This window comes from Ursus americanus, chromosome 7, assembly GCF_024610735.1.
Source record: "Ursus americanus isolate L20-20 chromosome 7, mUrsAme1.1.p, whole genome shotgun sequence".
Lineage (NCBI taxonomy): Eukaryota > Metazoa > Chordata > Mammalia > Carnivora > Ursidae > Ursus > Ursus americanus.
In genome coordinates this window covers 57349850-57372202 of record NC_142133.1, presented here as the reverse complement: position 1 = coordinate 57372202, position 22353 = coordinate 57349850, and the positions used below count along the sequence as shown (strand labels likewise).

At 36.3% G+C, this 22353-nt stretch overlaps 1 protein-coding gene across 3 annotated transcripts in view; it reads right to left on the bottom strand.

Moving 5' to 3' along the window:
* Nucleotides 1–22353, bottom strand: part of HEATR5B (HEAT repeat containing 5B) — a 102429-nt gene that overhangs the window by 5749 nt on the left and 74327 nt on the right. For all 3 annotated transcript variants that reach the window (XM_045809079.2, XM_045809080.2, XM_087863732.1), the window contains exons 28-35: nt 16470–16707; nt 15019–15273; nt 13415–13542; nt 10393–10537; nt 9399–9665; nt 8023–8247; nt 1523–1674; nt 93–306 (exon numbers count right to left, since the gene is read on the bottom strand). In XM_045809079.2, the coding sequence (XP_045665035.1) occupies nt 93–306; nt 1523–1674; nt 8023–8247; nt 9399–9665; nt 10393–10537; nt 13415–13542; nt 15019–15273; nt 16470–16707 (1624 nt within the window). The remainder of the gene's footprint in view (nt 1–92; nt 307–1522; nt 1675–8022; nt 8248–9398; nt 9666–10392; nt 10538–13414; nt 13543–15018; nt 15274–16469; nt 16708–22353) is intronic.

Below are 22353 nucleotides of genomic sequence, written 5' to 3'. Positions count from 1 at the left end.
GTGTCCAATATCAAGATAGATAGATAGATAGATATGTATGTATAAAATACATTCTTCATTTTGGACTATTGGCTTTTTATAAGAATACTTACTGTTCTGTTCTTCCCCAAGAGCAACTAATGTTTCCAGAACTTTGATTCCTTCTTGAACAGCTAAAAGTTCTGTGCTACTGGCTGGTCTGTTTCTTTCAACAGCTTTCAGCTTTTCAACTACTATTGGAGCTAAGGAATGAATATACGGAGTTGAAAGGGCACGATTGGAATGTTGGAAGACTGAGAGGAGAAGCTGGTAACATTTGGCTTGAACCTATATAAGAAAATAATTTTATTAATTAACATGTGTGACAGTCTCATTTGCTGTACAATCACATTGCAACTTAATATGTGCTGAAAAGACGTGATACTGCACGATGAAAATAAAAATGTGGGATGAATTAATGCCATTTTCTATTTATAGAAATAAACTTAGAATAATGAAACTTCCAATAACCTAACTAAAAAAAAACTAACTGAAAAGAAATTAATTAAATAAATATTCCTCATATGGTAACTGCCAAATTACCAAGCTTATATAATTCATGTATTTCTATAGTGTGGAAGAAGCTATAAACCAGGAATTCTAATTTATGTTTTTAATTTTTTTCTTTGCTTGACAATTGTCTCTTCCACTTTACCCTAACATATTTAGTAAGGAAGGCTAATGTCTAAATGATGTCGAACAGCGCTATAAAAACACACTGGGTAGACAACTCAAACTCATTTGAGTTCCTTGGAAATGACTGCTTATGCCAATTTAAGTTTTCTAGGCCTAGAAAGTAAAATCTCATTGGCTCTACTTTAGCTTAAAAACACTTCATAGTAACATTAAAAAAAAAAAAAAAAAAAAGGAAGGAAGGACAGATAAAAGCAAGGCCCATCACCACATGGGACAAATAGTGGAATAAAGCTGTTTTAGCACTTTGGTAGAAGAGAAGTTCCCAGACCTTGCCGGACATAAGAAATACTTGGGCAATGTTTTCAAAATAGAGACTTATGTTTTAGGAAGACAGTAGCAGAGTCTAGGAATCATGTTACTAAGCTGATTTTTTTCTGATGTGCAGCACGTTTGAGAATCATTAGTTTAGACTTTCACATTGTGAAACCAAAAAAACTTATTTTCTAGAAAAACTGGCTTCCAATAGGTTCATCAAAACATGTAATAATATAAATTTATTCTTTAATGCTTTTGGTGCCATTAAGTAAACAGTGAAAAATATAATCATAGACTCATGTAAAATCTCTACCATTATAAGACAGGGTTACTCAAATATTTTAGATATTGGAGAACTTTTTGCATGTGTAAATACACATACACATATGTGTCTCTTAGTGCTTAAACTGAGTGATCTTTTCCAGCTTTTCTACTTAAAAGCCATATAACAAATATTTAGGTTTTCATGTGATGCATCACCCATTTTAATGAATCAATCTGAAATTTTACTGATAAAGTGGAATGTTTACCTCTGTGTTTAAGTGTAACTTACCCATGGGTCACATGAATTCAGTGCATTTTTAAATCTGTTCATGCAGCCATTCTGTAATGACTGGACTCCTATTATTTCACTACTAGCAGACCACAGGAAGAGTGCAATTGCTGTTAGCATGCTTACTTCATCAGGCATAGGCATGGAATCTTCTGAAATATATGATTAATATTAAAATATATTAAAAAATGAAAGCAATGTGCTGTTTACAACATGTTTTGGAATTCCAATCTTGAACCATAACCCTCTCTCCCTCAATGACATTTATAGCAGTGTGTGCCTCAATCTAATACGATCCATAAACAGCTTTATGAATAGAACTCGTCTACTACTAAGGAAACAGAGACACTTTATCATAAGTCCTGTATTGAAGTCCTTTTTCCTTGTTTTTCTGGATGGTACAATATTAACTGAAAAAGAATCAGGCATAAATCCTAACAAGAACTCTAAAAGGGAAAGCAAATTTGAATAGAAAAGATAACACGGTAATATAAAATTACTTAAAAGTTATGTAACTTCTTTGTAGTTTAGATGGATCAAAAACTTCCAAATACTTTCCTTCCAACAAAGTTAAATGATTATAAGATATTCTAAGTAATTTAAAAATCCAGAGGAGACTTTCTTAGTGATAACAAGTTTCTATTCAGTAAATATGAAACTTATACATTTTACACAACCAAAATCAAAAAAATCTTGCACAATTTCTTGAAGATAGTATTCTTATAATTTTAAAGAACTTCTATTGCAATCATTTATTTGGGAATAAATACAACCTAATGGAAATACACTATGTAATTAGAAATACAGGAAATATCGATATTTATTCTAAAGCAAACTACTATTAAACACATAAAGTAAGAGACTTACACTATTTTGTCATTATCATTTCTTCCACAGCTGAACTTACTAACTTTCTTTAAGTATGAATTTGGACTAATTTGGAAACTGCAAATACTCAATGACTATCAGTAATTTTTCAGGATTATGAACATATATATTTGATATGCTAACATTATCTAATAATTAGGGTATTGGCATAAAATAGAATGGCTTAAAAACAATAGTTGAAAAGAAGCCTGTTAACATAAAGAAAAAAAGAGATGTAAAATTCGAAGGATTTAGCCAATCTACAATAATCCAAGTCATACCTGTTAAAAACCTGAGAACTCCATAGTAGGAATATTATCGTAGATAAAATGAAAACAATTTCTAACTCAGAGTTTGTGACACTGTAAGCAATTTTTTGTTGGAAAGTTAACACTTTATTTTAAAATTGTGACTTTAAGATTTGCCATTTAAATACCGTTTTCTACTAAAAGAAACCAGGGCTCTTTTGGAGAAGTGATGGATTCCAGAACACTAATAGGAAAAAGACAAGGTAAGTCTGCTATATCTTTGGCGCAAAAAAGTAAACATGTACTCAAGAAATAATGGGGATATGATAATACTGGACCTACTGAATTAAAAAAAGTATCATGTCTGTACTGATAGTAACAAACAATAAACACATAAGAAAATTTAAAAATGAGGGCAAAGAAAAAGCTCTTTCCATGAAATGCTACCTAATAAATGCAAAAGGAAGAAAATTAATGTAGAAGTTAGAAAATTATCATTTTGGCATTATCACAGTAATAACCGGTTCAGGTACTATAGATGTTAAAACCACTGGGTATGGGGCGCCTGACTGGCTTAGTCAGTGGAGCATGTGACTCAATGTCAGGGTCATGAGTTCAAGCTCCACGCTGGGGGTAGGATTTACGTAAAAAACAAACAAAAAAACCCCAAAAACCATTGGGTGAAAGCTTGATGGGGAATAGATAATTGACAGAGTTTCAAATTATCTCCCCACAAATTCCTTATTAATTGTAAAAGGGGAAAACATCAACTTTATAGTGGAGAAATATGGCAGACACCATCTTAATCAAGTTATTAAAGTTAACATTCCCAATAATGGGATGAAGCAACATTATATGCCTCCTTACAAGATGCACAAAGACATAACAATAGTCATATAGTATTCCTGCCAAAAAAGCACAACCTGAATCTAACCACGAGAAAAAAAAAATACAATTCCAAATTGAAAACCAATCTATAAAATAGATGTCTGCACTTTTAAAAAACATTAATATCATGAAAGATTTTTTAAAAAGCTGAGATACTGCCTCACACTAAAGAAGACTAAAGCATTAAGACAACTAAGTAAATGCATGATCCTGGACTGTATCTTGGATAAAAAGAAACAAGTTCTATTAAAGTCATTATTAGGACAATTGGTAAAATTTGCATCTGAACAATAATAGCATTGTATAGATGTTAAATTGCCTACATTTGATAATTCTTGGTTATGTAAGAGAATGTTCTTGTTCATAGGATATCCCTGAAGCATTCAGTAGTGAAGAGTCATGATGATTTCAGTGTATTCTCAAAGGGCTCAGCAAAATTAACAATGACATTAACAGTAACATGCGGATTATGGAGTAATAGAATATGTGGCAAAATGTTAACAGTTGGTGAACCTAGGAGAAGGATATACTATAGTTTACTTTTTAAAAAGTTTGAAATCTATTTCAAAATTGAAAATTTTTTAAAATTGAAAAAAATAATGGCAGCAATCTTAAGAGTATACACTATCTCCAAGGAGATTTATATACACGTATCCGTGTTCACGTACACACGCATGCACATTTTTTCTAAGTGGAAGTCTCAGATTTCATAGTAGGAAATATGATTTCCTAAATAAAAATTCCCTATTATAAAACTTTCCTTGTAAAGCAAGGGATTCTGCCTGCCTTGCTTACAAATACTATACAAGTAATAACTGTGGCCTTGACCCCCACTTCACACTGACTCTCTCCTGAGAATTCAGTTCTGGACAGACTATCTTAGGCAAGTTAATTTTCTTATCATACCTTTAAACTAACTTAGTATTAATGAACAAAACTGATAAAATATCAAAACCTTCCCATATAATTGACAATCGGAAAAACTTTTTTTTTTTTTAAGATTTTATTTATTTATTTGACAGAGAGACAGCCAGCGAGAGAGGGAACACAAGCGGGGGGTGTGGGAGAGGAAGAAGCAGGCTTCCCAGCGGAGCAGGGAGCCCAATGCGGGGCTCGATCCCAGAACTCTGGGATCATGCCCTGAGCCGGAGGCAGACGCTTAACAACTGAGCCACTCAGGCGCCCTGGAAAAACGTATGATTATTGACTAGGGAACTGCCCCATGAAAATCAAAACAATATTTATATTCTTAAACAAATCCTTAACTATTTCTTTTGTTATTCATACTTATTTATCTATTTATACATATATACATACACATAAATATATAAATATGGCATTTAACATTTCTTTAGTTTGTTAAAAACCTACTTTAAAAAGCAAAACATTAACTCATGATAAAGCTAAAATAGTTTCAGTAGCATTAATAAAACTAAAGTTTTCTCTTTCAAATAATTAGTATTAAAAAAATTCAGATAATAAAAATAACACATGGTCATTGCTTAACAATATAAAAATGGTCTAGGGAAGAAAATAAAACTTATAATTCTACCATCCAGTGACAGTTTAATTTCTAAAGATTTTTTTTATTTATTTATTTATTTATTTATTTATTTGAGAGCGAAAGAAAGAGAGAAAGAGCATGCACAGAGGGCAGGGGGGAATAACGGAGGAGGGAGAAGAAGGGAAAGAATCTCAAGCAGACTCCATGCTGAGTGTGAAGCCCGATGGCAGGGCTCCATTTCAGGATCCTGAGATCATGACCTGAGCCAAACCAAGAGTCGGAATCTCAAAGGACTAAGCCACCCAGCGCCCTGTGACAGTTTAATTTTTAGGTTCTGGTTGAATTTCTTCTGGTCTGGGGTAGGTTTTTTTTATATATAGTTATTTACAAATATGATTTTTAATCGGTATAATGGATATATAACCCAAATTAATATATAGTCACATATTTTATAATTTTTTCCACTTCCAGGTAGTTATATTTATCACATATTTTCATTATTGTAAAATAAACTGTGATAAATAACCTTGAACATAATGAATCCTTCAAGGCTCTTTGTACATTCTGTAGAATTGATTCCCTGAAAGTTTAAACCATTTTTAAACTCCCATCGGCAAAGTATGAAAATGTTCTCTTGGTACCAATTCCAACTGTACAGTCACATTTTTAAAAAAAAAACATCAATTTTACAAGAAAAAATTTTATATTACTTTGTTTTTGTCCGTATTTCTTTGCTTACATTTTTTATATGCGTGGAGGTCACCTCTATCCCCTTTTTACCAATGTGTGTTCTTTCCTTTCCTCTTTCTTCTACTGGGTGTCAAAGTTTCTTATAAGACGTCTTTGTGCATTAATGACATTGACACTAACATAAATACTACTGTCAATTTTTCAGCTGTCTTTTTTTTCAGCTACCTTTTAACCTAAGATGTTTTGACAGGTAGAAGTTAATTTCTATACAGCCTAATACATCGATATTTTCCTCTGTGATGTTTTCCATTCTTACACTTACATACTTCCTCTGCCATTCTCACATAAAAATTTTACATATATTTTCTTTAACTATTTTAAAAATTATACATTACCACTTTAATTTCTCTGGTATTTATTTTGAGTCATGATATGAGGTGAGGGCCTAACTAGAACTGGTATGTCAAACAGCTGACACAAACCATTGGAGGAAGAATGAATGCGCTTTTACCATGTAATACAGTCTCATGTGGATGAATGTCTGTTTTAAGTAATTTGTGTGTTTCATTGCCCTACCTCTGGATTCATGGGCCTGTTCCACACTTTTAGTGTGGACATGTTTTAATAGGTGATAGGTGACATAACAAATTTTTACTTATTATTCTTTGTTTTCAGTCCTCTGACATTTTCCTTACAACGGAAAGATACAATGAAAGAAAAAGTCAAACACGGAAGAAAAATGGACAAAAATGTGAATAAGCATTTCCCCCAAAATTAAACACAAGCATGAAAAATGCTTATCCTCACTAGGAAAATGAGAAATGCTAATTAAAACAATAAGACAGTACATTTTACCCATCAGATAGCAAAATTTAAAAGTCTGAAATACCAAGTATTGGTGAGGACATGGAGAAACAGAGATTATCATACAATGCTAGCAGGTGTGTAAATTCACATGGCTACTTTGGAGAGCAATTTGGCCATGTCTGATAAAATTAAAATGTGCTATCAATTCCACTTCTAGGGTGTACCCTAGAAAATCTCATGGCACAAATGCGTGAAGAATATATAAGGATTTTCACAGGAGCAATTTTTATAATGGGGAAAAAAATCAGAAACAGCAGAAATATCAATTGACAAGGGAATGAATAATAATTGAAAAATTCATGTGATGGGAACAACATAGAGGTTAAAAGGAATAAATCAGAGTTTTATATGTACATATTAATAGCTCAAAAAAAACCTTACTCTTGAGTGAGAGTGTAAAGGTAGAATGATATACTATGACATTACTTACGCAAATTTAAAAACACAAAAGAGGGATGCCTGGGTGGCTTAGTCAGTTAAGCATCTGCCTTCGGCTCAGGTCATAATCCCAGGGTCCTAGGATTGAGTCCCACATCGCGCCCTCTGTTCAGTGGGGAGCCTGCTTCTCCCTTTGCCTGCTGCTCCCCCTGCTTGTGCTCTCACTCTGTGTCAAATAAATAAAATCTTAAAAATAAATAAATAGGGGCGCCTGGGTGGCTCAGTCATTAAGCATCTGCCTCCGGCTCAAGGCATGATCCCAGGGTCCTGGGATTGAGCCCCGCATCAGGCTCCCTGCTCCACTGGGAAGCCTGCTTCTTCCTCTCCCACTCCCCCTGCTTGTGTTCCCTCTTTTGCTGGCTGTCTCTCTCTCTGTCAAGTAAATAAATAAAATATTTTAAAAATAAATAAATAAATAAATAAATAAATAAATAAATAAATAAAACCACAAAAGAAATACTATATATTGTCCATGGCTATTAACTCAGTCGGTATAGAATTCATATATTTATTAATATATACATGTATTTTTATTGTTTATTATTATAGACCTATATTTATTAATACAGAAAGTATATTTATTTGCATATATAAATATTTCTGGAATGAAATATCAAAATCAAGACTGCGGTGTCATTTAAAGATAAGCTGGGGTGGTGACAGATACTTCAACTTTCTCTCCTATCTTATTATTTTTATCAAAAAGAAAACATATGAAGCAAACAAATATATTAACACATATCAATTTGATTCTGAGTATCTTTTCTGAAACTTTCTGTCCTTTTTTGGGGGGAGAGCCTCCAACATGTATTTAAGTGCTAAGACAAGGACATTTACAGTCAATATCCAGAAAGGGGTACTGAAGTTCCTAACTGCAGGGTGTGACTAAAACACCTTTCTGAATCGATTTGGTGTTATAAAGCACTTTTTGGACAAGCTCATTCAATTAGTTATTGACAAACAGATAGATTATGGATTTGAGGCCCTCATTAGGTTACCTGGTTGAGAATATTCCAGGATGCATGCGAGCGTGCTGCGAATTAGAGCTGTCCACTGTTTCTGAGTGTCCTCAGTCTTGGCCATCGAGAGTGTCACAATGCTTTTAATCCCTTGAAGTGCTGCACTGACTGGTGGAGGAACCTGATTATCTGCAGACTTTATCGCTGTGTCTTTCAATATTCTTGCAATTAAAAACAGAATCGTGGGCAGTATTGTCATACACCCTGAATTGAAAACAAATCAGATTACCTCATAACTACTTAGTTCTCATATTCCAGTTCTTTCAATTGTTTTTGCAATTGATTATGGTTTAATATTATTTTTTCCCTTGTTGTTATACAAAATTTACTGCATCACTATTACTATAATTCTATGTTTGGAAAAGAAAGTGAGAGACTGGAAAGTTACTTTAAAGAAGACAGAATATTTTCTTTCTTTTTCCAACTAGCCTTGTTTTTATTTTTTCCAATATTTCACCTATTTAATACATTGTGCCTTTCAAAATGAAAATGAGAAAAGAAGATAGAAAAATGGAAGGGAAGCACTGCCATATACTTTGATAACTATCTGAGCAACTTGATGAATCTGGTAGCAATCCTAAGACACGTAATCAATCTTTAGCGTACTCAAGTCAGCCTTAACCACGCCGGGAAAAACGATGAAAAGACTATATGGGTAAGCAAAGAAGAAACGAAAAGATCCTGAAATTCGTAGCTGAAAGAACTTTAAGGTCATTGAATCCAACCTCCCACCTCATGGAAGACGCTCAACACCTTCTCAGGCTGCCATTGTGCTCGGCCTGCAAATCTCCAGCAAAACAGAAATCATTATTGTCACATCTATAGACTTGTGTTGGGCTGAAATTTACCTTTATACTCCTGATACTATTTCTCCCTCCCAGATAAACAGAGGGAAAGTCTACATTTCCATCCAGTACTTTTCAGGTATCTGCAGACAACTATCATCTTTGCAGCTATAATTTCTTTAGTTCCTCCTAAGAGTTGGCGGTTACACTCATCTGACGTTTTTCAGTTTGTCAGTTACTCAAGAGTGGCAACCAGATCAGAAACTAACAGGTTTAGTTATCCCACCGTGTGTCTGTCTGCTAACGTGTAGTGCCTTGCCTCAAGCTGTGGTTCGATCTCCTTGCTGAAGTTTGTCTGAAACGTATCTGGAGAACATGTTAAGTTTCGAGTTTTTTAAATCCTTAATCTTTATAGGTTCCTAAAGGTCAACACACCATAAAAGACTAACTTCTCCTTCCATACTTGAAATTTAAGAGGAAAAGAAACCATAAGAGCAGTTAAAATCAAAGGCAAGCTCATCTTTGTCTATTGTACTATAATGTATTTCCACATAGTGATTAATACCGTACCAGCAGGCGAACAAAGGGACGGTAAGTCAGAGAGTATGGTAACTGCGGCTGCCACCAAACGAGCACTTTCTTCTGTCAGTCGAGTTTTGGTGGCTACGTGACTGGGTGAATCCGACATCTTGGCACTGAGATGTGGCATATGCCGTACTAAAATGAACATCAACAGCTCCATAGTTGCAAACACAAGAGATTTTCCAGGAACAAGACCACCGCTGTCACCTCCTTCTCCTACTATAGGACATGACTCTTTTTCCATATCATCTTCATCTTGGATAGAAGAAAATCGGTTTAATTTCCAGAAACACACAGAAAAAGTAACAGCACAGAGTAGATAAAACTACATAATAAGTATATTTGAGAAATTCTTTCAAAAGAATTTACCACTGAATGTCTAACTGATAACACATGTCTTTCTCAGAATAACTCTCTGCCTTGCTAGAATTCTGTTTAGTGACCTCTCCTTAAACATAAGGACAATCCATTTTTTACTTCAAAAAATTTTCTTTAGGTATTTTTATCAGGAACTTATTTCATATTATGAGGAACATATATGTTAGGTTGAACCATAAACAGCTGACACTTTTGAAGGTGAAAAATAGTTGACTACCAGCAATTTCGTTTGGTTCTTTCTTTCTTCCTTTTTTTTTTTTTTAAGATTTATTTATTTATTTGAGAGACAGAGCACAAGCAGGAAGGGCAGAGGGAGAGAGAAAGAGAATCTCAAGCCGACTCCAAAATAAGCATGGAGCCTGACACAGGGCTCGATCCCACGACCCTGAGATCATGACCTGAGCTGAAACCAAGAGTCAGACGCTTAACCAACTGCACCACTCAGGCGCCCCTCATTTGGTTCTTTCTAATGAAAGCAAAATCAATAGCAAATCTCCTACATCTATGACTACACTTTTTATTAAAGAGTTCCTGGCATTGATACGTAAAAAGTTAGAGTACAAATAAGATCTACATCAAATTTAGCATAATTTTTAGTACTTACTTAGAGTGTTTCTTTTTTCTTGCAAATAATCCTGAGCAGCTCTTACTATCTGTTGTACAACTCCAGTAACCAGCAGCTGAACAGATGGTGGGTTCCAGGTCAAGAGGAGGCGGTGCAAAACACTTAGCAACTCAACACCAATCAGCTATTATAAATTAATACAAGTAAATTTAATTAATCTTATTTCAAAGGATAAATTTATGTTATTACAATCTAAGAAAATATGCATGTAAAATAAATCAATTTGGTAGCTAAAATTAATATATATGACTGTGTAACAAATAAGAACGTTATAACAATCTTGAGAAATGGTCATATTGTATCCCAACACGTTTTCAGTCAACAAATTACTGTGGATACTAGGCGCTTCCAATAAATCCCTCTCCCATTCATCTCAGCAACTATTACAAACTTTCAGCAGTCACTTTAAGCCTCTTACAATCTTCTACATCAAACCCATCCAATGAACCTGCCTCAAATTTCAAAGAGGAAGAAAAAAACTTAACTATAACCAAAGCCACCTTTACCTTTCTCGTTAAGGTCAAGTGTCCACACTCTACCCAAGGCTGATTAATCTTTCCTTATCTGCTTCCTGTTCTATCCTATCTGACCTCGCAAAGATTCTTCAAGGACCTTGACTGTATTCCATATGTCTTCAGCTTCTCTAAGTCAGTTCCTCTCCCAGTATAAGGAAAACACTCAGGTCTTTCTTGTCTAATTCCCACCTCCCCCCAAATCCTCTCAGACCCTTCTCTCTGCTCCCATGTCCTCTAGCTCTATCATGCTTCCTCTGGTCTGAGCCCAGATGCTTCCACTTCCTTCACTCCTCATTCACTCCTCCCTCTTCCACAATCTGGCTTCTGCCCACCTAAGAAAATGCTCCATCTGAGGTCGCTAGTAACCCTCCCTGGACTCTCTTCTGTCCTTATATACTGGATTCTGGTTCTTTTGAGACTGCTGTTCTTGAAACTCTCCCTTGCCCTTGTAACTCTGTTCTCTCTTAGTTCTCCTCCTACCTCTCTAGTAGTCTCTGGTGCTGACTTATTTCCCTCATCTCCATCCTTGTTTGTTATTTGTAATGTACCCTCACGTTTTCATATCGGCCCGCTTTTTTTCTTCCTTTATTCAGTTTTCCTAGGCCAGTGTAACTCACTATTTCTCTGGAAATAAAATGAAAAGAGCCTTGTAACTGGCCTCCCTCCCTGCCTTGTCGTCTCTCTTCTTTTTTTTTTTTTTTTTAAGATTTTATTTATTTATTTGGCAGAGAGAGACAGCCAGAGAGAGAGGGAACACAAGCAGGGGGAGTGGGAATGGAAGAAGCAGGCTTCTACCGGAGGAGCCTGATGTGGGGCTCGATCCCAGAATGCCGGGATCACGCCCTGAGCCAAAGGCAGCCGCTTAACGACTGAGCCACCCAGGCGCCCCAGCCTTGTCATCTCTTATAGACCAATCTCACAAGGTCGATAAAAGTGATCAAATCTATATATACCATGCTCTGAAATATAGGTTTAATCAGGTCATTCCTCTATTTTAACATTTTTAATGATTACCTATCACTTTTAGGACGGATTTTAAACCCTTTAATATGCCATTCAGGAATCTTCATGATTGGGCTTTTTCCCTACCGTGCAGCCTCATCTCCTAACAACCCCCACATGCTCCATTTGTCTCAGCCATTGTAAATGACAGGAGTGTCCTTAAACTTGTCATGTTCCCTCACACTTCTCTGCCTTTGGATTTGCTTTTCTCCCAGAGAGAAAAACCCATCCCTCTTGTGCTGCCTCACTAATTCCTCTTTTAAGATTTAATCCAACCATCATCTCCTCTGAGAAGCCATTCCTTACTTTCCTTGATAATGTCAGGGCTCTGCCCCTCTATTCTCATCATACCTTTACATACACCAGCTCAGCACTTATCATACCGTCCTGATCTCCTGATCCAGGTGCAGGGAGACCACTTTTGATATCTATAGCCTCAAACTGTGTCTGATGCAGGACAGGCACAGAGTAAAAGTTGTTGGGTGAATGAATACAATTTTTGAGTCAGTATACTCTGATGATTTTGAAATTATAGGATCTAACTCAGGAAAAAAAATATAACCCATCCAAGCATAAAGCAGTGCTTGGATAAACAAAACATTATTGAGTCCAAAAAATAGCTGGTGGTTGGGTGTGGGATGTATTATGTTAAAACCAAAATGAGCGAGTGTAAACACAGTATTCTCTCTTCATTCACAGATTAAATTTTAAATTTTATAAAAAACAGAAGTTTCTTACAGTAATCGGTAGCTTAGCTGAGGGACAGCTTCAGGCTGCAAGGCTGGGGTACAAGCATATGCTTTGTTTTATTTTGGTTTTGGTCAGCATCACATGCAACACTAATTTTGATATAATGAATGACAGCAACTTTCTTTTTTATCTATTTCTATCTATTTTATATATTTGTTTGTATTTTATGGAAAATTACCCTACATGGTAGTGATGGGGACCAAAAAGATGGTTCTTATTATGAAAAGAAAAGAATCTCTAATTAAAAAGAAGAATAACAAATCTACCGGTAGCTTGGTTCTGTAACATAAATAAAGTCCTCTAACTATTACATACAAAAATTAGAAAAAGCAATTCATTAAACTGTTTAGATGAGTAGTAGTTGAGCCAGTGCAAAAAAAATTTCATTAAATGAGAGATAAAACTTTATCAAACATTTAAAAGTGGTGTAATTTATTTAACAGCCTTATAAAGTCCTTCAGACTTTTATTAGTAGAATCATTAACTGGGATGGAAGGCATCCCTTAATTTTTAGTTTTACTTGACTACCAATGAACACGTCTAAGAAGATACGCCAACTATTTCTGTGCTGGCTGTGCCTAGTCATCCAACGCTCACTATAATGTCTTCGACAGAGTCAAAATCCTGAATTCTTTTCATATAATATTTATTTCATATGGGAGAAAATTATCTTACGATAAAGATGACGAAAACAAAGCATACAACGTATTATCTGTTATAGAAATATACTGTACCTGATCTTCTGCAATATGGATTCGGGCATAAGGAGAGTCTAGCAAGGTGTGTAAGGCCTGGAGACACGCTGTAACATGTTCAATAGGCTCCTCAGGCCTAGGGGAGCAGAGGAACTGTATACTCACACCTGCGAGGCACATAATAAAAACACGTCTGTCACTATAAAACACTTTGTTGGTCTGATGTCAGATTTTTTTCTCTATTCTTCCTCTATTCTTTTACAGATTACTTTACCACATATTTAATGCTACCTTAAAGTACAGTTCAAAATGGTTACCAAAAGCAGCAGCCAAACTTTGAAACACAGATTGTAGCTTTGCAATTAGGTTAATAATCAAATTGAAGGTCGGGGGAGGGAGGCAGTTCCAAGGTCACGGAGTTGATTAAGAAGATACTCAATTTTTTATTTCTAGGACTTTAAAAAATAATACATTAAAAATAAACTTATGAAAATTATAAAATTGCTTCTCATTAAATGGTTGCCAAACAATTTTCATGTCTACAAAGATTTTTTAGTGGCAAGCTATAGAGGCATAATGGATATCATGGATAACAATTGTTCTTAATTTGCATAAGGGTAAGATCATTGTTCTGGAAGTCTCTCGTATTTTCATGTATGAGATCTACTGACAAGTTCTATAATTTCACCTTACCAACTGTGTTCCTCTTCCCTCCCAGAAAATATAAAACTGCTTAAGAGCCTCATTAGAATCCATAATATCTTAACATTAAAGGAGCATCTATAAAGCAATTAGAAATTGAAATTTACTCAAATTTGCTTTAACTTTGCATTTTATTTTTTCCTCATAGGACAATCTGTTAAGTGTCAAGTAAAAAGAAAATCTGCCGTTGAAAAAGAAAAATGCAGTTTTTTTTCTTGAAAATTATTCACTATTGCCCTGTGAGTGAACACGACAGCTAAAATTTTTAGAATAGTTTTTAATAATTAAATTTTTCTATTAAAAATTCAGTTAACAATTTAGAAAATGTGCTTAAAAAATCTTCCTCTTATTATTTCCTCTCTGAAGTGTGGTATATAAAACTTTCCCGTAGCATTAAAATGAAAGATAGGAAGGAGTTCAGAACATGCCACACCAAAATCTGCCTCTTTGGCATATTGATTTGAGCTGAAGGTACTTGATAAACAGCAGATGCAGTAAGGGCTCTCTGACCCCTTTCCACCTGAACACAGGTCATAAAATTTCTCTTGAGAAAGGTGCCCTCTCTGTATCAGGAAGAGAAGACCGGGAGCCAGTGCTGAAATAGACTTGTACAAACAAACCTACTAACATTAGTCTTCCCCATACATTTCCTAATCCCCATCCCACAATCTACTGCCCCTGACCCAAACCCCTTTGTCTGGTCACACCCTCACAATTTATTGTTCTTTGTGTAAAATGGCATATAAGTTTTTGGACCTAATGGCTACTTCAGGTTGAAAACATTAAATCTGTATGCTTTTCTCCTGTTAATCTGTTTCACATCCATTTAATTCTTAGGCCAGCCACAGAACCTTAAGGGGATAGAAGGAAATTTTTTCTTCCCTACAGATACGAATTTCAGAAGTGACACATCTTGAAGATCATCAATCTGACACACCTACCTAAAATCAGATGCATTCTGTCTTTGTTAATTTCTGGCAAAGATTTAGCACTAGGTGTTGCTCCTGATGCCTGGTTTAAACTGACGGATGTAGCACGTTTCTGTAAGCCAGGTATCGCTGCTGCTTCTGCAGACTCTGAACTTGTAAACCCTGTGCTATTTAACCAAAGTGCCACTGCGTGGAGAATCGGGGCCCACGAATTCCGGTAGTGAAGTCTAGCTGTGTCAATAGTCTCGGGGGTATAAAATGCTCCACCTGTAAAATAATCAAGCCAATCAAAGCCATTACTTTTATTGTACGTGGTCAACCATTTATCCACAACTAACTTAAAAATACTCATTACTTACTGTCTTAGTCCATTCGGGCTGCTCTAACAAAATACCACAGACTGGGTGGCTGATTAAACAACAGAAATATATTTCTCACAGTCCTGGAGGCGGGAAGTCTGAGCTCGGGCTGCCTGTATGCTCAGGTAAGGGCCATCTCTCTGACTCATAGCTGTATTCTTACATGGTGCAATGTGGGGTCTCTTCTCTAAGGGTACCAATCCCATTCCAGAGGGCTTCACCTCCTGACCTAAGCACTTCCCAAAGGCCCCACTTCCTGATACCATCACGATGGGGGTTAGGTTTCAACATGTGAATTTGGAGGGGACACAAAATTCAGACCATAGCATATACAAAAGAGCAATCTGGCCGAAGGGATTCTCCTTATTACAAAGCCACCAAAAGTAACACCTTTCCTGCAGCTGTAGAGCTAGAGGGCTGGTGCTTTCCTCGCCAGTGCTAGGGTTGTCAGCCTTTCCCCTGCAACTGCAGCTGGGGATCCTCTACCTTTCTCTACCCTGTGGTCACAGCCTTCCTCCTCACTGTTGCCAGAGACTCCCTAAAACCCTGGTCATCTTCTCTTTCTGCCACAGCCAGGGAATTCTGTCTCTTCTTTTTTTCACCCTGCCTCTGCCATCCTTCCTTAACTCCTGTTTTCACTATGAAACCAAGGACTTCCCCATCTGTCCTTGCATACACTGACCAGCACAGCAATTAACTTCATCATAGTTATGCATAATGACTTGTCATGCATGGCTATTTAGAGTACTCTAGCTCATACAGTTATTACTATAACAGTGAGAACTTTTTGCTTGGGTTAACAAATGAGCTTAATGCTGTATTTGAATTTATAAATTCAATACGGAGAACATGCTCTAAGTGAGAGAGTGCCAAGTTTAAGTCCACAGAAATTTAAAATGTCATTACTACATCTTAAATTATATTATTAAATTATTAATAATTAAATAATTAAATTTAAGGTGTTTTACTCTCTTTATAAATTTAAGGTGGATAAGTTATACTATAATATCATTAATTATTATTGTTGCTAGCTTCCACCAATTACATTTTGTTTAATTACTAGTCTAAACACCATAAAGACAAAACTCTGAATGCAATACTTACCATCTGGGGGGAGCTGACTAGCAAATTCAGCTGGTAAAGTCAAAAGCGCATAGTCTTTTAATGCTGCCAACCACAGGCGGCTGAGTGTTGGCAGTTCGGGTTGCACAAGTGTTATTAAACTATCTGGTGGTAGTTCATCTATGGTACCATAATCATCGTCATCATCATCAGTACTTTTCATTGCTCTTTTTGGCTTTGACTCTGCTTCCTTCTTAATATTCATAGCAACCACATATACCTAGTAAGATATTAGGAGGAGAAAATAACAAGGCATAATATTAAGAAATGACATGATCTAAGTTGCTATTTATAGAACTGAATAATTGAAAATAATTGGGTATAGACACTGGAAAGTATGTAACTTCATGACTTCCCGACAACCTCCAAAGAATAAGTCCACCTGCTTTGGAGACAATCTTTTTTTATCGATCTGACTTCTGACTATTCCTCTCACAAAATACTCCTTGAGTAGGGTTCTCTGAAATTTTTCTGGCTTCTCTTGTTTTACTTAACAAAGCCCCCTTTTATGTGTGTCTTTTTTTTTTTTTTTTTTTGGTCATAGGGTATAACTTCCTGTTTACTGCCTCCACTTTCACAGACTTATCAGACACAATCAGACAGCATTCAAAGAAAAAGGCTGGAGGGGGATGGAAGAAGAGCCAGAGAAAGGATTTCCATAAATATCCTTCTAACCCCTTAAGTGATATTTAGCAATCTAGCCTTTATAATAGAGAGTTAAGCCAAGCATATAATTTACTAGTCACATATATATTATCTGTATCCTTTCTCTCCACTTAGTAAACCAAAAAGATGTATAATAGCAACTTCCTAAAACATAATTTTAAAGATTCTTCCTTGTTGCATCTATTTTTGTTTTTGTTTTTGTACATACATTTAGGCTTTGGCAACTGGTATAGACTAAGCACAGAATATGAGGCAGAAGGAGGTGAAGGTTTTACGCTATAGGCAATGGGGAAGGAAAGAGGTCGCTGCAGGATTTATACATCACGTATTATGTATTTTTCCTGAACTTTTAATTTTGTTTTAAAATGATACCATAAAAAGTTTTGAAAATGAGTTTTTTAAATTACTCATAATCCCAATTTCCAGGTTACCATATTCTATCTTTGTAAATTGTAATTTTGTTGTACGAAGAATTTTGTATTTAATTTTATCTATTAACATATCATAAGGTTTTCCCATGGAACGCGAGTCTTCATAACCATTAGTCCTAATGGCTGTAGGGGATAAGCCATAATACATCTAACAATTTCCCTACACTGAAGTTTGTTTTTTTTTTTTTTAAGATTTTATTTATTTATGTGACAGAGAGACAGCCAGGGAGAGAGGGAACACAGCAGGGGGAGCGGGAGAGGAAGAAGCAGGCTCCCAGCGGAGGAGCCTGACATGGGACTCGATTTCGGCAGGCCGGGATCACGCCCTGAGCCGAAGGCAGACGCTTTAACGACTGCGCTACCCAGGCGCCCCTCCCTACACTGAAGTTTTATATTTACTTCTGATTCTTTGCTCAGCCTTGGGAATCTTAAAAAGACAAGATATAGTTTTCAAAGACAAAAGGTGCGCAGTTCTTCACATTATAAATAATGTTCCAAGTAAAGCTTTTGTAAACATTTCCTTCCTGTATTTTGCATATTTTACCCTAGGATAAAGTCCCAGAAACAGAATTATTGCATTAGTGATCACAAATATTTTTATGGCTCTGAATAGACATTGCCAAAACCTTTCTAAAAGGGTTCTATAATTTACATTGCTACTTGCAATACAGGAGAATATATTTTTAGACTTCTTTTTAAACAATTTTTGGCTTACCTTTCTTATTAGATATTACACAAGAAAAATAGAAAAATCAGAAGTATAAATAAAATGAAGAAAATGAGAAAATACCATTAACAATCTAGACATGTTGTATATACATACGATCTTTTAAATAATATGTTTGTGAATAACTTTTACTTTTTTTAGTTAAAAAATTTTTTTAAAAGATTTATTTGAGAGAGAGAGAGAGAAAGAGGGCATGCGGTGGTTAGGGGCAGTGGGAGAAGGAGAGAGCGTCCCAAGCAGACTCCCTACTGGGTGTGGAGCTCAACGCAGGGCTTGATCTCACAAACCTGAGATCACAACCTGAGCCGAAACCAAGAGTCCGACGCCCAACCAATTGCGCCACAGAGGCACCCCTGTGAATAACTTTTAACCCAATTTTCTATTCACATAATTCCACCATCTCTTAGGATCGAGACATACATTTAAGTTATTTCCATTTTGCTGAGAAAAATAAACATTGCAATAAATATCATCATAGCAGAGTCTTTGTGTACATCCTTAATATTCCTTAGGATAAGCTAGTCAGCTAATGTGCGGTTTTACTAAGTGTTTTGATATATATAACCCTTTAGAAAAGTTTTACTAATACTGTCAGTCTAAAAATGATGTTAATTTAGCTAAGAAATGTTTCTGTATTTCTTCCCCTTTACCATATGTTTATGTGTAGCTTTGTTTCCTGTGAATTGTCAATTCATATTCTTTGCCCCAAATTTGCATTTTAGAATGATTATTCTGAGAATCTGTACAGGAATAGCTGGAGGTGGAGATGGGGAAACTAACAGTAGAAAAAAATTAGGATGCAACGGCTCAGACCAGGTAACAGATGATGAGGACTCAAACGAAAGGCAGGGGTAGAAGAGAGGAAGTATTTATTTATAGATATGGAAAAGGGATATATAATCTATTGCTAAATTTTAAAAAGAGTTGCTATGTTGAATAAAATTCCATTTTTATTTTTAAAAAAATAGAGATAGATACATTTTAGGGCATACACATAGATTTATACGTGCACATATGCATAGTGATATACACCAAAATATTTACAATAGTTATCTCCGGATGAGAAGATAATAAGATTACAGAGGGGATAAGATTACAGATTTTTTAAAAATACCTTTTCTCTATATTCTGAATATGTGTAGTGAATATAGGTATTTTTATTATCAGAACAAAATTACATTATTTTCAAAGATAGTATTAACAAAGTCAAAAACATAGGAATTAGTTACCTACTAGATATAAGATGAAGGGGATTAAAGAAGAAACAGTTAATATTGATACCTAGGTTCTGGCCTGAAGACAGGAGGTAGGACCAGTAGTTGAGATAAAGAGGAAAAAAGAAGAAAGAGAAAACAGTATTTTTTTAGACATGTTTGGTGTGTGGTACTGATGGGTCATCCAAGGGGAAATGTCTAATAAACAGCTAAAAATATAGGTTTGGCATTTAGGAGGTCTGGGTGGAAAAGAAGAATTACAATCTTTAATATACAAGTTAAAGCTATAGGTTACAGGTACGGATGAAGCTGCCCATAAAGTATGAAGAGGGAAGAAAGGGACAAGAAAAATACCAACACTTAAAGAGCGGGCAGGCAAAAAGAGGCCAGCAAGTGATGTTGAGAATGAACAATGAAAAGGAAAGAGGAGAAGCAAGAGAGGAGTGTCACAAAAGTCAAGGAAAACAAAAGGCTTCTAGAGGAGACAATATCAAATGCTGCACAGAGGCCAGGTAATACGGAAACTGATGAGTGCACAGTGAGACAGATAATTCTCTCGTTTGTAACTTTAGTGAGAGTGATTCCAATGGAGTGGTGTGACACAGGGAAACTGAAGGGACCCCATGAAAAACTGCTTTTCCTGCTTCCCTTCTTGTTAGGATCTGCACCTCCTCACACGTGTTATATGTCCTCCTTGTAAAGGTCAAGGACTTAATGATTTCTTTGGAGTATTTCAGCACAACAGACAACATCTAAGGAATGATGGGGAGGGCTCATCATGTACGTTTTCCAAGATCACTGACTCCAGACACCTTGATACCAAGACCCTAGCTCCAGGGCATAAGGGACTTATGCACAACACCTGAGCACTTCTTGTTTTGACCAGTTCCTGGATGCCTGAGAGGGCACGTACACCAGACCACCATCCTCAAGAAAAACCCCAGGTCCCAAGCAAAGACGGGACTCACTCTCCTTTCCTTTCCAAGTCTCCCAGATATTCTGTCTGTATCTGCTGTCTCTGTATCTTCAATAAACTCTGCTCTCATTTCCTCTTGGCTTGCGTTTGATTTCGATCCTGCTCGAAGCCAAGGACCCTGTCGCTGGTCCTGCAGAAGCCCCTCTGGGTCCTCGGACCCAGTCAGCCTGCATCAGTGAGAATGGCCCAGATTGTGGGAGACTGAGAAGCAGGTGACCAATAGTTGGGAAGTGAAGATACTGAAACGCCTTCAGTGAACTGAGACATGAAGAGGAGAGAGGGAAAGCAGTGAGGAGAAGGCTACACTCAGGTGGGAAGGAAGGCAGGCAAGAAGAGTGAGCATGTAGAAGGAGACACTGAAGACACAGAGTGGGCATGACTGACAGCAATGAGCTGGAAAGTCTCCCCTTCACACTCATGCTCAACTAACGTTAACTAACAGGTGTAAGGACAGTTCCCAACTCATGTAAATCTAAATATTTCAAGGTAACAATCTAAGGAGATGGAAAATGGATATCCTCAGCTTTCTGAGTGAAAAAGTATAAGCAAAGATAGGTCTTCAGGAGAGAAATCTAGAATATGCTGGGCATTTGAACAGCATGACAAAGGAAAAGAAGATAAGCAGGGAAAAGAATTACTAAACAGCATTCAAGGCTGAGGTATGAGCTGCAAATCTTTATTTCATTTTATTTTTTAAATTTTATTATATTATGTTAGTCACCATACAGTACATCACTAGTTTTTGACGTAGTGTTCCATGATTCATCGTTTGCATATAACACCCAGTGCTCCATGCAATACATGCCCTCCTTAATACCCATCACCGGGCTAACCCATCCCTCCACCCCTCTCCTCTCTGAAGCCCTCAGTTTGTTTCCTGTAGTCCATAGTCTCTCATGGTTCCTCTCCCCCTCTGATTCCCCCCTCCTTCATTTTCCCCTTCCTTCTCCTAATGTCCTCCATGCTATTCCTTATGTTCCACATATAAGTGAAACCATATAATTGTCTTTCTCTGCTTGACTTATTTCACTTAGCATAATCCCTATAAATCTTTATAGTACAAATGATCCTAAAAAAGAAAAAGGTGTCAATAAAAACATAAATTATTAATTTAGTTATGTGAGGTTCTGATCTAATTTTTTTTTAAAGATTTTATTTATTCATTTGACAGAGAGACAGATGGCCAGCGAGAGAGGGAACACAGGTAGGGGGAGTGGGAGAGGAAGAAGCAGGCTCCCAGTGGAAGAGCCTGATGTGGGGCTCGATCCCAGGACTCCAGGATCACGCCCTGAGCCGAAGGCAGACGCTTAACGACTGAGCCACCCAGGCGCCCCTCTGATCTAATTTTTTAAAAGCAATAATCGATCTTCCATTCAGTGCCAGTCACAATGTCCTTTGATATACACTGCCTTATAAGAAGATATTATTTCCACATTGTAATGAAAAAAAACAAAAACAAACTGAGGCTCTGAGAGATCAAATCACTTCACCAAGGTCAAAAAGATGGTAAATTATAGAGAGAACTTGTTATAGGGCCTGACTCAACATTTAACGCTTTTTATACTAAACTATGCCAGCCTTCCTGGTAGGTGAATCAAGCATATTAACACAAGTCAGCAAAGAACTAGCTGACTGGCAACCAACATTACGATCATTACACCCTGTGCTGCCGAATTTCCACATAATTAGTTAGGGGAGCCCTTTCTTAGTATAGAAATTTTGAAAGAACTGATTAAAAAACATAACTTTCAAAGGCTTGATAAGAGTTCTTTTGAGACATAAATATATACATATTTCAGTGAGAAGGAGCAAATAACAGATTTCCAAAAAGCATTCCATACCAAAGTCAGTT